Source organism: Typopeltis vanoorti, chromosome 9, assembly GCF_054136105.1.
Source record: "Typopeltis vanoorti isolate ZY-2024b chromosome 9, IOZ_Tvanoo_1.0, whole genome shotgun sequence".
Taxonomy (NCBI): Eukaryota; Metazoa; Arthropoda; class Arachnida; order Uropygi; family Thelyphonidae; genus Typopeltis; species Typopeltis vanoorti.
Window position 1 is genome coordinate 141,226,537 of NC_143557.1, and position 16,051 is coordinate 141,242,587.

At 37.8% G+C, this 16,051-nt stretch overlaps 1 protein-coding gene across 1 annotated transcript in view; it reads right to left on the bottom strand.

Annotated features, from left to right (window-relative positions):
- The window catches only part of LOC150103634 (transcription initiation factor TFIID subunit 4B-like), a 397,716-nt gene that overhangs the window by 331,349 nt on the left and 50,316 nt on the right, over nt 1–16,051 (bottom strand). Inside the window, exon 4 of the mRNA XM_090398501.1 lies at nt 9,362–9,523. Coding sequence (XP_090254627.1) covers nt 9,362–9,523 — 162 coding nt within the window. The remainder of the gene's footprint in view (nt 1–9,361; nt 9,524–16,051) is intronic.

Sequence of the window (16,051 nt, forward strand, 5' to 3'; positions counted from 1 at the left end):
AGTACTGATATACAAAAAAGGGAAATAAAACTGAATATGAGAATTTCAGAGGTATTTCCCTACTGGGTGTTCCTGGTATGCAAGAATACTTGAGAAACGGTTGAGAAGGATTTGTGAAAGGAAAGCTTGGTGAAGAACAAGCTGAATTCAGGCCAAATAGAGGCTGTTGAGATCAGATTTTCAATTTCCAATAAAGTGTTGAGAAATCGTGGGAATGTATTTAAGTTTTTGTAGACCTGCCAATGGGGCATTATATCAAGCAATCCTTAGTCTTTATATGAATTGTAAGTCAACAGTTTGAAAGGAAATATGGGACGATGGTTTAATGTTAAATCTGGTGTTAGACAAGGATGTACATTATCCCCTCTGTTATTCATTATCTATATGGATCACATTATGAAGAAAAGTGGTATTAAACCAGATATCAACATTGGAAATAATAATCTCAGCTCTTTACTTTATGCAGATGATGTTATACTTCTAAATAGATCCAATACAAGTCTAAAAGATTCTCTGACTAAGTTGAATAATTGTCGTAACAGATATGGTATGAAGATCAACAATAACAAGCATTCAAAGTATCAAGTGCATTGAGAATGGAGAACCTATAGAACAAGTAAAACATTTCAGCTACTTAGGCACGATTTTTAGTGAAAATGGTAAATTAAATGTATGGAAATAAACAACATAATCAACAAAGTCCATATGATTGGACGTAAACTGAATAAATTTACACGGAATAAGAGAGAAATTAGTCAAAACACTAAATTAGCTGTATACAAGACAGAGTTCAAACCAATTTTAACTTATTCATCTGAGAGCTGAGTTAGAAATAAACACTTCACCAAAGACTAGAGATCGCAGATATGAGAATTCTGAGAAAGATCAGAAGCATGAACAGATGGTATCGATGGCAATATCATATCCAAAATGAGGATAGTAGGAAAGAACATTGTTAGCATCCAGGAATGTGTTAGCAGAGCTAATGTCAGGTGGTATAGTCACTTAAACAGAATGCGAAAGGAAAGATTAGCAAAACAGGTGTTTTCTGCCAGGTTGGCAAGAAAAAGATCCAGAGGAAGACCAAGATATAGGTGGATTAATACAGTAAAAAGTGCCTTAGAAAATAGAAATATAAGATCTGATAATGTTGGAGTCTTGACAGGTAACAGATTGATTTGGAGGAAAACTGTAGATAAGAAGTTAGTAATGATGTAAGTTTTTCATATAGTACTATCATAGCCTGTACATTATGAATTTGATGGTGATGATGATAGATATAAAATACATGAAAATAAGAAACACTTATTGCTAATTATACTAATGAACAAAATGATACATCACACACTCTATATTATATAGAAAAAAATTTATGTGATTAATATATGCCTTTCCCATTAGTCTCTTTAGAAGGTAACATCTGAGGTATTAAAACCAAAAACATATGCAGCTCTCTCTTTCTCTATGCACACCCACATGAACACACACAAATTTTGCTGACAGACACTGATATTCAACAGATTAAATTGAAGAAATGACAAAGAAGTGCTGTTTAAGACAGACTATCATTTACAAGTGCATTTTAAAAGGTATAATATTAAATAAGTAACATTTTTTATTATGTGTTGATATAGTTATGATTACAAGGAGGGTGAAAATGTAATATATCTTAAAAAAAAAAAATAATGTATATATTTATATTGAAATGAATACATATACATATATACATATATATATATATATATTGGAGTATAAGACCAATGAAGTAAAAATGAGAACCAAAAGATGGTAAAATAAGGCATTGCATGGAAACTGCCTTCACAGCATAGAGGACAGTGCTGACAACAACTTGACCTGGCAATGGCTGAAAAATGGAGCACTAAAGAAAGAAACAGAGGTGGTAATTTTTGCAGCACAAGAACAGGCCATTAAAACCAATGTTATGAAGGCAAAAATACAAAAAATTCAATTAGACAGTAAATGCAGTTTGTGCAAAGAGAAGGAAGAAACGGTAGACCACATAAGTGGGTGCAGCCAAATTGCACAAACTGAGTACCGTGAAAAGCACGATAATGTGGCTAAGATAATTCACTTGCACTTATGTAAAAAGTATGGGTTTAAAGTATCTAAAGACTATTGGAAGCATAAAGTAGACCAAAAGGTGATTGAGAATGAAAAAGCTAAAATACTCTGGGATTTCAAAATCCAGACTGACAAAAGCTTGGAATGTAATACACCCAATATAACGGTGGTTGAAAAAACTAACAAAGGTTTAATTTTATAGTCACCACTAGCATTACCACGCAATAAGAGAGTTAACCGTTTCTCTATCTGTTTGTGTCCTGCCAGTGCTTTCTCTTTTTGTGTGATATAAGTTCCATTAGGCATCTTTTTCTAGAAAAGTCCTGTCTCATAACAATTAAACACTTGCTGAGGAATAAATCCCTCCATCCCTACATAAATTTTAAATTCATCCACAAATTGATTAGCAGCCTCTCCATGTCAAAGTACACTATGAATCCCAGTTCTCTTTTTAAAAACTCTCAAACCATCCCCTACTAGCTTTAAAATCGTCACTGTTGGCACTAGATCATGGGGTTTAAACACTTAAGGTCACTATGTAGTTGATTAGCTTTTTCACAAATTGCCTCCAAAATACTGTCACCTGCCATTCGTTTATTTAATCCACACTAACAAAAGTTTCTCCATTTCCTCTACAGCATAAGAGTTCCTCAGGGGCTCACTTTAGTGAGTACGGGCGTGGCAAACCCGAGGTACCTGATGCTGGACCATGCCTTACTTCATGTAATATACATCTGTAATATTATCTGTAGACTGGTCCCTCCTCTTCTCTCCTTGCTTCTTTCTTTCTTCTCTTCTTGCTCCTCCCGAATGCTATTAGAGTATTCAAGGGGAATCTTTCCTATTTTGCTGTGTCATTTTGTCTTGTACTAACAGGACATTATCAAACATTGTAACATGATCAGGCCATCAAAAAATGTTCATACCGCATCGTCCATCGCACGGGTAACCAAGGGACGTGTTCGGGTTTTAGGCAGAGGGAGCTGTTCGAAAAATATGTTACAGTCTCCCTTAGACACCACTCCTCAGCACTCTGCTAGAGGAAACTCCATCAATGGGCCTGCTACCCATTTGGGGAGGTGTTTAGGGGCAGCATAAAGAAATGGTTCTGCAAAAGGACGGAAATGGCAATGACAATGGCACCAGACTACGGCTTTAGGCAACTGTACATCTTCTCTCTGACAGGGAAGGAGTTGGAATTGGTCGAGGAAGCCAAGTGCTACTGGCTAGACTTAGTCGGGCTTTCTTTGCCCAAGAGGAGAGGCTCTGGAACTGTTGACCTGGATAAGGGGTGGAAGCTGTACTACTCTGGTGTGAGTCCGACACAATCTGACAGCTGGGGGCTTGTGAGTATCCCCACACCCACCTGAGCAGATATTGTCAGGCTCACACCAGAGTAGTAGAGATTCCACCCCTTATCCAGGTCGACAGTTCCAGAGCCTCTTCTCTTGGATGAAGAAAGCCCAACTAAGTCTTGCCAGTAGCGCTTGGCTTCCTTGACCAATTCCAACTCCTTCCCTGTCAGAGAGAAGATGTTCTGGTTGCCTAAAGCTTTAAATTCCAATAATTTCAACCCATTCTGCCTTCAAGGGAGGAAATCGTGCACAGCAAGGACAATTAAGGCCTCTGATCATGCACTTTTAACAACCAAGAAGGATATCCTCCACAGATGGAGGGAATACTTTGAGAGCATTCTAAACCCGGGTGGGCCAGCAGTTGTGGACATCCAAGAGGTGCAGATCGGGGCAATGGCTAGTCTCACAGCAGAAGAGGTCCATTTAGCAATAAAATCACTACAATCGGGCAAGGCTGCTGGCGATGATGAAATTCGGCCCGAAATGCTAAAAGCCTTAAATCGACACGGTGTTCTCTGGCTGACTCGAGTGTGTCAGGCTGCTTGGATATCTGGGCGAGCACTGAAGCAATGGCAGACAGGCATAATAATACCAGTCTTCAAGAAGGGAGACCAGAAGGATTGCAGTAACTATCGTGGCATCTCTCTGCTCAGCCTGCTTGGGAAAGTGTATGCTAGGTGCTTGGAAAGACGGAGCATAGTTGAGTCAAAGTTCCAGGAAGAACAATGTGGCTTTCCTCCTGGTAGAAGCACAACTGACCAAATCTTCACTTTAAGGCAAGTCTTTGAGAAATCTTGGGAATATGCCAAGAATGTCTACACATGTTTTGTGGACTTGGAGAAAGCATATGACCGGTCTCCTCGGAATAAGCTTTGCCAAGTAGTACAGGAGTATGGAGTGGATGGCCAACTATTAGCTGTCATCAAGTCCCTGTATGAATGCCCAGAGTTTTGTGTCAGGGTAAACAGCACAAAGCTTAGCAGCCTCCGTTGGCCTCCGCCAAGAGTGTGTTCTGTCACCCCTCCTTTTCATAATATTTAAGGACTGGATTGATAGGCACAGCCGAGGCAGTGAGTGTGCCAGAATTGGAAGATGTAGCATTGGACGTCTGCTTTTTGCAGATGATCTAGTTCTACTTAGCTCTTCCACAGATGACCTCCAGCGGACCCTGGATAGGTTTGTAGCTGTTTGTGCAGAAGATGGAATGAAGATCAGTGTGGCCAAAATTGAAACATTTGTGGTCTGAAGACAACCATCCCAGTGCACTCTACATGTAAGTGGAGTCCCAATGAGGCAGGTGGAGAAGTTTAAATACCTTGGGTCCATATTCACGAATGATGGAAAATGGGACGTAGAGCTAGATACTCGAATTGGCTTAGCAAGCTCAATATTGCGGGAGCTTGGCCGTTCGGTAGTATTGAAGCGGGAGTTAAGCCAGAAGGTAAAGCTGGCTGTTTTCGATACAGTCTATGTCCCATCCTCAGCTATGGTCATGAGAGTTGGGTAATGATCGAAAGAATGCGGACACAAATCCAAGCGGCTGAAATGAGGTTCCTTCTAGGGGTTGCGGGGCTGACAAGACTCGACAGAGTCAGAAGCTCTGCAATTCGAGAACCCTCAATACTCAACCGCTGCGTCTCCGTGTTGAGAGATCACAGTTACGTTGGTATGGGCACCTGGTCAGAATGCCACAAGAGAGGCTCCCTCAGCAGGCTCTCTTTGCTAAGCCAGAATGTGGGAGGCCACATGGAAGGCCAAGGACTCACTGGATAGATTATATCCAAAACCTTGGCTGGACACATTTGGGAATCCCACCAGAACACCTGAGCTTGGTGGCACAGGATTGTGACCATTGGAAGTTCCTCTTGCAGCTGTTGCTCCCACAACCCAATTAGGAAAGGTGGGCCTTGATCACTCCTTTTGCCACATCAGTCTTTTCAATCACATCTCCATTTTTAATTTATTATTATTATTATTATTTATTATTTATTATTATTTTGACACCTCCAGGGAGTCCAAAGACTCATCGAGGGAGAGTGTGCCGACAGCATCGAACGATTGGCCCCCTTCCAACTACTAACTACAATCTGTACTAATAATAGTACAGATTGTTGATTTTGCCATGTTATTATCTTTAGAAAGTTCAGAAATACGAGTTCCATTTTCCCAATTATCTAAAAGTTCTGGGTGCTCTCTTTTTCTGTTTAATTTCATCACTGCACATCTTAGGAGCCATATTAAGTAAATATTAAATAAACACCCCAACACAAGTGGGAAAAAAAAACACACTTTGAATTAGAGAATATATCTATGAAAATTACGATACATGCTAATGTATCGTAATTTTCTTTTTAAAGAGTGAATTCACAGCACTTGAATAGAACCAAATGCACTGACGCAAACCGATCAACAACTGCAGAGATAATGCCGACTCAAATAAGCGGTGCTTTCACAAACAATGTTTGCCAATCGCGACAATTATTTTTCAATGGAAAAGTTTGTAATTGGAGGCATTCGTATAAGGAAGTTTTACTGTAAATATATATCTAGTATTGGGGTGCTTAAGGGTCAAAGCTGTATAACTGAGAGGACACCTCCACATAGGCTTTAAAAGTAATGCGGAAAACCGACCAGGGCTTCTGACCTAATGTCCAATCCTCACCCTCTCGTGGTGCACCATGTTGGTTTCTACCTGGATACTGAACAAACGAGGATGGGCTGGCAATTTGGGATTTAGCCGACCAAATTGTATTCTTATTGGCTTAAACCAATATACAAAATGATGGTACAACATGACAGAATTTCATGCCGGCTGGGGCGTTGCCCGGTTAAACAAGGCCCTCGTTGTTTTCGCCATGGAACAAGGGCGAACAGTGAAAAGTCAGCTACTGGAACAAATCTGTAAGCACACCCCAACTCAACATCACGAGAGTTAAAGATCAGTACTGTCAACATTAGAATATTGAATGGCAAAGAAATGGAGCTAGCTGAGGTATTAGATAAGTACCAGATCGACATAATAGGGGTGACAGAAACCAAAGAAACAAAAACTGGTGAGATCTTTTTGAGCAATAAATACAAAATGTTACATTCAGGAAATGACAATCAAAGAAAAGAAGAAGTAGCCATAGTATTCAACACAAAATACGAGGGTAATCTTCTTGAATGGCAGGCAGTCTCAAGTAGAGTGATGTGGGCAAATATCAGAATGGGGAATTGGACAGTGAGACTTATTTGTGCCTATGTTGTTCTTGTTGGGTATCTAAATAGCAGAGTAGGAAATGATTGTAAGACATACAGAAATATTTTGGGAAAATTTCGAGAAAAATGCAAAAAATTGCTCTGTTTTGAAGTAATTTTTTAAAAAATTACTTCAAAAAATTATTAAATGAAACAAGGAGTGATAGCACAGTGGTTAAATACACTCAATAGGCATACAGACAGGAATACATATCCATACTTTGAGTAGAAAAAGCCATCAAAGGCTTGAAATGTGGAAAGGCAGCAGGAGTAGATGATATTCGACCAGAAATGCTGAAGTATGGTGGTATAAAAGTCTTACAATGGCTGCACTGCATAATTCAGAAAGCCTGGACAGAGGGACGAATTCCCAATGATTGGAGGAAAGCTCTAATAGTACCGATATATAAAAAGGGAAATAAAACTGAATGTGAGAATTCGAGAGGTATTTCCCTACTGAGTGTTCCTGGCAAGATCTATGCAAGGATACTTGAGAAACGGTTCAGAAGAATTGTGAAAGAAAAGCTTGGTGAAGAACAAGCTGGTTTCAGGCCAAATAGAGGCTGTCAGGATCAGATCTTCACTTTACAACAAATAGAAATCATGGGAATATAACAAAGATCTGTATTTAAGTTTTGTCGATCTGGAAAAGGCATACGTCAAGGTGCCAAGAGAGAAGCTATTCAATACACTACAGTTATATGGTGTCAGTGGGGCATTATATCAAGCAATACTTGGTCTTTATTTGAGTTGCAAGTCAGCAGTTAGAATTGAAGGAAGTACAGGAAGATGGTTTAATGTTAAATCTAGTGTAAGACAAGGATGTACATTATCCCCTCTGTTATTCATTATCTATATGGATCTCATTATGAAGGAAAGTGGTATTAAACATGATATCAGAATTGGAGATGTTAATGTCAGCTCTTTGCTTTATGCGGATGATTATACTTCTAAATAAATCCGCTACACGTTTGCAAGATTCCCTGACTAAACTGAATAACTGTCGTAACAGATATAGTATGAAGGTCAGCATTAAAAAGACAAAGACAATGAAAATAGGTAGAATTGTTGAAAATGTCAACTGTGTTGTGAACGGGGAACCTGTGGAACAAGTAAAACATTTCAGCTACTTAGGCACGATTTTTACTGAAGATGGTAAATTAAATATAGAAATAGACAACAGAATCAGCAAAGCTGGTATGGTGGGAAGTCAATTGAATAAAATTATATGGAATAAGAGAGAAATTAATCGGAACACTAAATTAGCTGTATACAAAACAGTGTTCAAACCAGTTTTAACTTATGGATCTGAGAGCTTGGTCAGAAGTAAAATACATGACTAAAGACTAGAGACCGCAGATATGAGAGTCCTGAGAAAGATTAGAGGCGTGAAAAGATGGCATCAATGGCAATATCATATTAAAAAATGAGGATATTAGGAAAGAACTTGACATTGTCGGCATCGAGGAATGCGTTAGCAGAGCTAATCTCAGGTGGTATGGTCACTTAAACAGAATCGACGAGGAAGGAATAGCAAAACAAGTGTTCTCTGCCAGGTTGGCAAGAAAACAACCCAGAGGAAGACCAAGATATAGGTGGATTGATACGGTACATTGTGCCTTAGACAATAGAAATAGAAGATCTGATAATGATAATATTGGAGTTTTGACAAGCAACAGACTGATTTGGAGGAAAATTGTAGGTAGGATGTCAGTAATGATGTAAATTTTTCGTGTAGTACTATCATATCCTGTACACCCCTTAATGGTACATGTCAGGAATTTTATGATGATATCTAATATGAGGTCAAGTAACATAGCAATCAACTAAATCCAGAGCTGTTTATAAATATACTAAAAATAATTGGTTTAAATTAAAAATGCCAAAAAATTATATTCTCGGTTTCATCCTACATTGAAGTGTAAATAAATAAAGTTTGTGTGTGAAGTAACTTCGCGACTGGGCTACATGTATATAGAGGCTAATGGCTTCGGACCAATTGGCTTAGTATCCCATCCTTACAGACATGCATAGTGCTATGTATTATGGGAAGGGCCACTATCCAGATCACTTTTGACCTTATTTGAGCTGTCATCCCACTGATGAGACTTCAATAAAGGTCGAAAGTGATCTGGATAGTGGCCCTTCCCATAATGCATAATAATGTCTCATCCCACTGATGAGACCTCAACAAAGGTCAAAACTGATCTGGATAGTGGCCCTTACTATAATGCATAGCATTATGCATGTCTGTAAGAATGGGATACTAAGGCAATTGTTGTGAAGTCATTAGCCTCTATATACAAGTAGCCCAGTCAGGAAGTGACTTTATACACAAACTTTGTTTGCTTATACTTCGATAAAGGATGAAAACAAGAATATAATTTCTTGGCATCTTTAATTTATAGTGTATCCATGTGAAAAAAACTTCCAATAAATAATTGGTTTATTTCCAGTCAATGTATAATTCTTTCACTAAAAATGGTCTGATTTTAAACTAAGACTTCTTTTAATGAATATCTAATACTAAATTTCATTAAAACCTATGTAGTTGAGATAAGAACAATTTCTTATCTCACTGCATAGTACATTTTATACGTTTACCAACAAAATGCACTATTACAAAAATATTTAAAACTCTGCTTTATACCAAAAAACACAACCTAACAATAAAATGCTCTTACTTGGACTGACTGTAAACGGTAAGTAGCAGTGCCAGGAATTGGAGTTGTGGAAGAATTCGGTGCTAATCCTGATGGTGCAACATTTACTACTTGAAATTGACCATTTTCAGTTTTCACTAATAATGCTCCTCTTACCATTCCATGTGGAAGAGTTATGGTATTCTAAACAGAAAACATTTATTTCAATTTTTAAGCAATATAAGCTAAACAACAAACACCATATGGAATTAATATGAATAGAAAGAAATGATTTCCATTTTTATTATTTATACTACTAAAGTTACAAAATATGAAAACTTATGTGGCACACATTAAATGGTTAGTAACCCCATACTCAGCATATCCAATCAACAATGTGATATGCATGAATATAATTTTGAACACTAAGAATGTACGGAACTTATGTTAATCCACAGCAACAATTCATTTTTCGTTTCCTATCAACAGCGTTCTTCAAAACCAATCTACTATTTTTTTTTTGCTCAATTTCTTTCAAATTGGAGGAAAAATTACATAGAAAAAAAATTCCATTTTTTAACTGTGTCAATACTAAATTGTGTTTCCCTTAGGCCTTTTGCAAACAGTGCTGGAAAATGCTTTTTTTTCCTTTAATGAGTAACTGTACTTACCAACTGTGCTTACACAATTTTGAATACTAGTAAAATAGTAAGTTCCATTCTGATTTTAATATGGTTGAATAATTCTGTTTGCTGCCCTATTTTTCTCACATTTCTCATCACAGGTGCTAAACTGTTTTATTTTTAACCAAATCTCAGATTCCTATTACTGTTATTTCTAAGTTCAAAATTTTAAAACTGTTCTCTGCACTGCAAGCATGAATGATTGCTGTCTTTGTTACATACAAACTTAAATACCTCTTCTTTGAACCAGCTAAATTTATTATAATATCTCTTTCTGTCTTTCATTTGTTTTATATTTACCCAGCATTTTTTTTTCTAGTTCAACTGCATCATTTACTGAGAATGCAACTGATTTTTTTTACCTTTCCCACCACCTGCTCCTTGGAAAGTACAAATGATGACCAGTAGTCCTTTTCCAATCTACAGGCCATGGGCTTTAATCCCATTGTAGCATGAATATTCGTGAATCATTTGAGATGGCATAGCACAATATTCATCAAAACCACCATCTATTTACTACAGGTATGAAATAGATTTTAAAATGTACCATGTTTGGTTATTAGAAGAGTAAGATATCTATTACAATGTACCAAACGTTCAACAGATTTATAATGAATCCTACCAAACACAGCACACCAAAGCTACTATTCCTATCCAATAAATAAATTTATAACAGCATAGAAATAGTGGATATTAAAGATACAACATTATTTCAAAACCAAATATGAGTAGAACCTTCAGATGTTTCAAAATTTTGACCAGAGAGCTCATGAGAATACAATCCCAGCATCGGTATATTCACCTTTTATCAGTGCATTTGATAAAGATTTCACTGGTCTGAAAGCTGTTTCAAACTGGTTGGTTCTCTTCAGAGATCAGGCAATTCAGTTTGTTCAAAAGAACATCATAGGTCTAAACCAGGGGCAGGCAAAGTGGTTGATATCAATCCCTGGGGTTAGTGTGGCTATCCAAGAGGTCGATAAATGTCTACGAGTCAAAAGAGGGTTTAAATTTTTAATGTTCTTTAAGTATTTTCTTTAAATTTTTTTTATTGAGAAGTAGTAATGAAGTAAAAGGGTGAAGGAATTATTATTTTTAAATTGAGAAATTTATTATTAAAAACATTTATTTAATTAACATAATGGGGTCAATGAGGGATAAAGAATGCCATGAAGGGGTCAATGGTGTAAAACGTTTGCCGACCCTGGTCTAAACTGAGTCCTCAGTTACAAAGCATCAGGCACAAGTTCATTCCAACTTCTTGATATCTGAATTGCCATGGTCTGCATGCTGCTCCTGAAAACCTGAAAGAAAGAAGGAAGGGAGTAGGTGAAGTCTATATCTGGGTGGGAGCCCTGTCAAGGTTAATCTGCCTTGTGTTGGCCTTCTCTGCCCAGAGTTTAGTACAACTTCCCTCCTCTAGAAACATTACTCATTGAATTACTTACTGGTTCTGAAGTTACTAAAGGTAAACAAATGGAAGTGTGACAAATTTGAATTCTGTCATTTCTTAGACTGCATAGTATTGCTGACATGCACCAATACTTAGAGAGTTCTCCAAAATGGGCTGTTCTAAAGGCAGGAATTTTGAGATAGAGCTATAGAAAGCATCAATTATCATAGAGTATAACTTGCTAGTTGGGTTTTGTGCATTCTATTTCCAGATTCTTCATAAATGGTAATTCTGTAATTAGAAAAATGATGATTTTGATTTTTGCTAGTGATTTACCGAGGAAACTGTAGAAATACAACTTTCTCTACTATCAACATGGGAACATGTAGAGCCATACTAATATGAAACTAAATACATCTTATTAGCAGTAATAAAAGACGCGATTAACTGTTTTGAGCTGTCCATGCTTAGAGCAAGTTGAGCTGTCGGTCTAAAATTTACTGTATTTTATCCACTTCACTGGAAAGTTGCTGTGTGCTATCTTCCAGGGACTGGTCTTGCTTGGAAGGACAGTAGCTAAGTTTGTAGAGGCTATGCGAGTTTCTTGTCAAATATGAGCTGAAAGAACTTAGCTTCAGGTGTGACTGGGATTAAAGTTTGTCCTAGTCTGAGTTGTGGGTCAGGATGAAGACCCTGTCTGCAACAAAAATGCATTCAAACTGTCTTTGGACTGTGAAAATCTAAACCCAATTTGCAAGCACCCATTTTGAAAGATGTTCAACAGCTTGCTGCAGCTGCCGTTCAATGACCTCATATTACATGAATGACAGAAGATAGTAAAATCATCCACACAGAAGGATGATTTTACCATCTCACAGCTGGAGGAACTGTGAGATGGTAAATTATCTAGTTAACCTTGATCGCAAAAAGTGTGACATTTAAAACTGAACCTTGTGGAACTCCCTTCCCTTGGGTATATGGTTGGGACAGAGTGGCATCTACACAGGCTTGGCAGATTTGGTGGAATAAAAAGTTCTTGATAAAAGAGAGGAAGATTCCCATTGAGGCTAAACTTGTGTACGTATTTCAATATTCCAGATCTCCAAGCAGTGTCATGTTTTATCCATATCAAAGAAAAAGGATACAAAGTGCTTGCATTTTAGGAAGGCATCTACAATGGATGAGATGATGAATTTTAGAATGATGTTTTCAGATTGTGTTTGGAAATAAAATATTGTTTCTCTCCAGAAACCATAATAGACAAGAGTTAACCAATTTTTTTTACAGAATCTTGGAGAGGCAACTGGTCAGTAAAATTGAATAATAGCCTTTTGCTAGATATCTGGAAAACTGTTTCCACAGAAGATTCTGTCGAAAAGATGCAACTGTTGATTCATGACTGATGGTAACAGATATTTTATGATCTCAAAATAGATGTTATCTGGTCCAACAGCAGTTGGATAACATTTAAGTAAAGTTTTCATTTCTTCTTTCATGAATGGCCTGTTGTGTGTTCTTCAGTACCGTTTGAAGGAAACAGAATTCGTTGTTTTTTTGCTTTGCATTTTTGGGCAAAAGAAACTTGCAGGGATAAGAAGGTACTGTTGATGTTCTAGCAAAGATCTCTCTGAGTATATCAGCAACTGTGCATCAATTATGTTCAAGGATAGGAAGTGGTGGGTGGTTATCTATGAATCATCTTGATTTTGTTACAGAAGATGTGCAATGCACCAGGATTCCTTCTGGCTCTGACGATGGATGTGTATTGCTCTGGCTTGAGCCAATTTGGAAGCAATAAGGTTTGTTGTTCTGGGATAGCTGTGGAAGATACTACATACTTTTTTTCTGAGCTCCTTGGCTGCTATGCAATCATTATTCCATCATAGCTTAGAGAAAGAAACGTGGAAACTGACTAGAAGTTTTGGAACTGCAGTTGTTACAGCTTGTATAATATACTCTGTCAAGTGGTTCATTGCACACTTATTGGTGATGCAATGTGGTTCATTGCATCACCGATAAGAACTGAATTGAATTTCAAGAGCAGAAAATGTGGGCTAGTTAGCTTGCTCAATTTTCAATAATAATAGCTGTGATGTAGTACAGATAAAAAGATTGATATCACAGGGAAATGATCACTCCTAAATAAGTTGTCTTTAGTTCCCACTTGAACAGTGGGAAGAGGGTTTTGGTTTGGATTATTTAGATTTACAGCCAAAGCAAATCAGGCTATGCAATTAATACACATAATACCAGTGTATCATGTATTAATTGCATGTGTTCTAATGACTGGTTTGCCTGCTTTGTGGGATGAAAAAACCCTGCTCTCAGTATGAAGGAAGAGGGAGTGTGATCAGTTGTTTATTAAGGCACTATCCCAAAGAGAGTCATGTCTGTTTAAATTCCCCATTAAAAGTCAGAGGAGTGGTAATTGCACTATATCATCATCAAAGTCATCTGGAGAGATATCATTTGCAGGAGGAAAGTAGATGCAGCATACAGTTATAAGAGTTCTGACTGACAGTTGGTTGGCAGCTGCTTCTATGTCAGTATTATGTGGTCTTGGTGGAAGGGAGCATGGTTGTCCATTAGGATGGTAACTCCTCTGTAGGCATCCCAGTATATTAGATTGTCACGGGGCTTTAGGTATGTTTCCTGCAGGCAGAAGCATACTGGTTTATACTTGTATAAGAGAGCCTCGATTTTGTCAATATTTGTTTAAAATAAACAACAATTCAGTTGTAGAAATGATTTCATTATTTAATTTTTTTTTGGTGGTATCACCTGGCTTCCTATGTTGAGAGATTTATTTTCTTTGGCCTTGGATTTTTTTTCTTTTTGGAGAATTGTGGATGGCCAGTGGCTATCATATCTTCTACCCCAAAAAAAATATCCAAGATGTTATTAAATTGAATTCCCTCTAGGGGAGCTGAGATATCTACACTATCTGTTAATGGGCTATCCATTAAAGGATCTAAAGACAGGTTCCATTGTTTTTTTTAATAAAAGGATCTTCATATAATGGGACCATTTTTGGAATGTCATAAGGAGTAAGTTCATATCAATTTTTCTCTTTGATTTGCTCTAAGGAGATAGTGAACAAGCCATACCTTTCAGGGATGTAGTGGTTGTGGGGAGGAGGAATTGGCATACATGTCAACATCCATGACATTTTCTTTACAGTTATCTTCTCTGTACAAGACGACTAGCAGTTGTTGCTACTGTTGTGGTATATTGCTTCTGTGCCTTCTGGTAGGTGATGCATTGCTCTGCTTTCATTTTTGATCTCCTTTTCATTCTTCCAGCTTCAGAAGGCTCAGAAGTATGCTACATGGTCCCCCTCACTGTTAAGCATCTTAGTGTTTTGTTCTTAGTCTTTATTCTCATGATCATACTGCCATGTCAAGCACAGATGGCAGAGCATGTTTTTGTCATTTAAAGTAGCATAAAGGGTTTAGGATATAGAGCCTTACTGGACAGGTGAGATACCCTGCTTTAATTACAATGTTGGTGGTTTTAGGGTAGTGAAGGTAAGGATGATGTTCCTGTGGGTACCAAGTGCCAATCCCTATGTATAAGATTTCTACGATTGTCACTCCTCAAGTTCCATGCATATCTTCTTATAGGGAATATCAAAGAGGTTCCTTGCCGATATTATGCCACTAGAAAAGTTTAAAGCATATTATGGGATTATGTGTCCACAGGTCACACCACACAGCAGCAAGGCATTGGATCATACGGATGGTGGTCTGGAAGATGATAATACCAAAGACTCAGGAGAAGAAGTAGAGCAAAGAATTTATTATTAGTATTATTATTACGGGCAACTCCAGGGAATCCTTAGACTCATTGAAGGAGACCCTAAACATCATGTCCACACAACTATACGACATTCTCACAGTATCTATCATACCTTGCCTTGAACTCACTCACCGTCATAGTACCCACAACAGACTCTGGAAGCTTACTCCACTCGTTTACCACTCTAAGAGTAAAGAACCCAGCTCTAACACCCTTGCTAACTACACTCTTGCCCAGCTTCCATAGGTGTCCCCTAGTTCTCTCACCACCAGTCCTGTTCTCAAAATTATCCTCTGAATTAATCCTATAGAAACCCTTCAGTAATTCAAATGTCTCAATCATATCACCCCTTTTTCGCCTATCAACTAATTTCTGCAACCCACAAATCTTCAACCTGTTCTCATAAGGTTCATTCCATAGACCTGCTATCATCTTGGCCACTAGACTCTGGATCCTCTCCACCTCCTCCCCATCAAGAAGAAACCTAGGTGACCAAATCTGCGCACAGTAGTCGAGATGAGGTCTTATCAAGGCTCAGTACAGTAACTTGCGGAACAATTGAGGAACAATAACTTGCTTGTCTCTGCTCGTCAAAATATTTTTCAGCAACCAAGTGATTTGATGAGCTGATTTAGCCACTTTTGCAATGTGTCCACTAACCTTCATCTCCCTATCCACCAACACTCCCAAGTCCCTGGCCTCATCAATTTCCTGGAGTACAGTTCCACCAATGTGGTATACTGCTGCTAATCTTTTCACCCCAAAATGCATAACCTTACATTTTGTCACATTAAAATGACATCCATTCTCCTAAGGACAGAACTCCACTCTATCTAAGCAAGATAGAGTGGAGTTCTG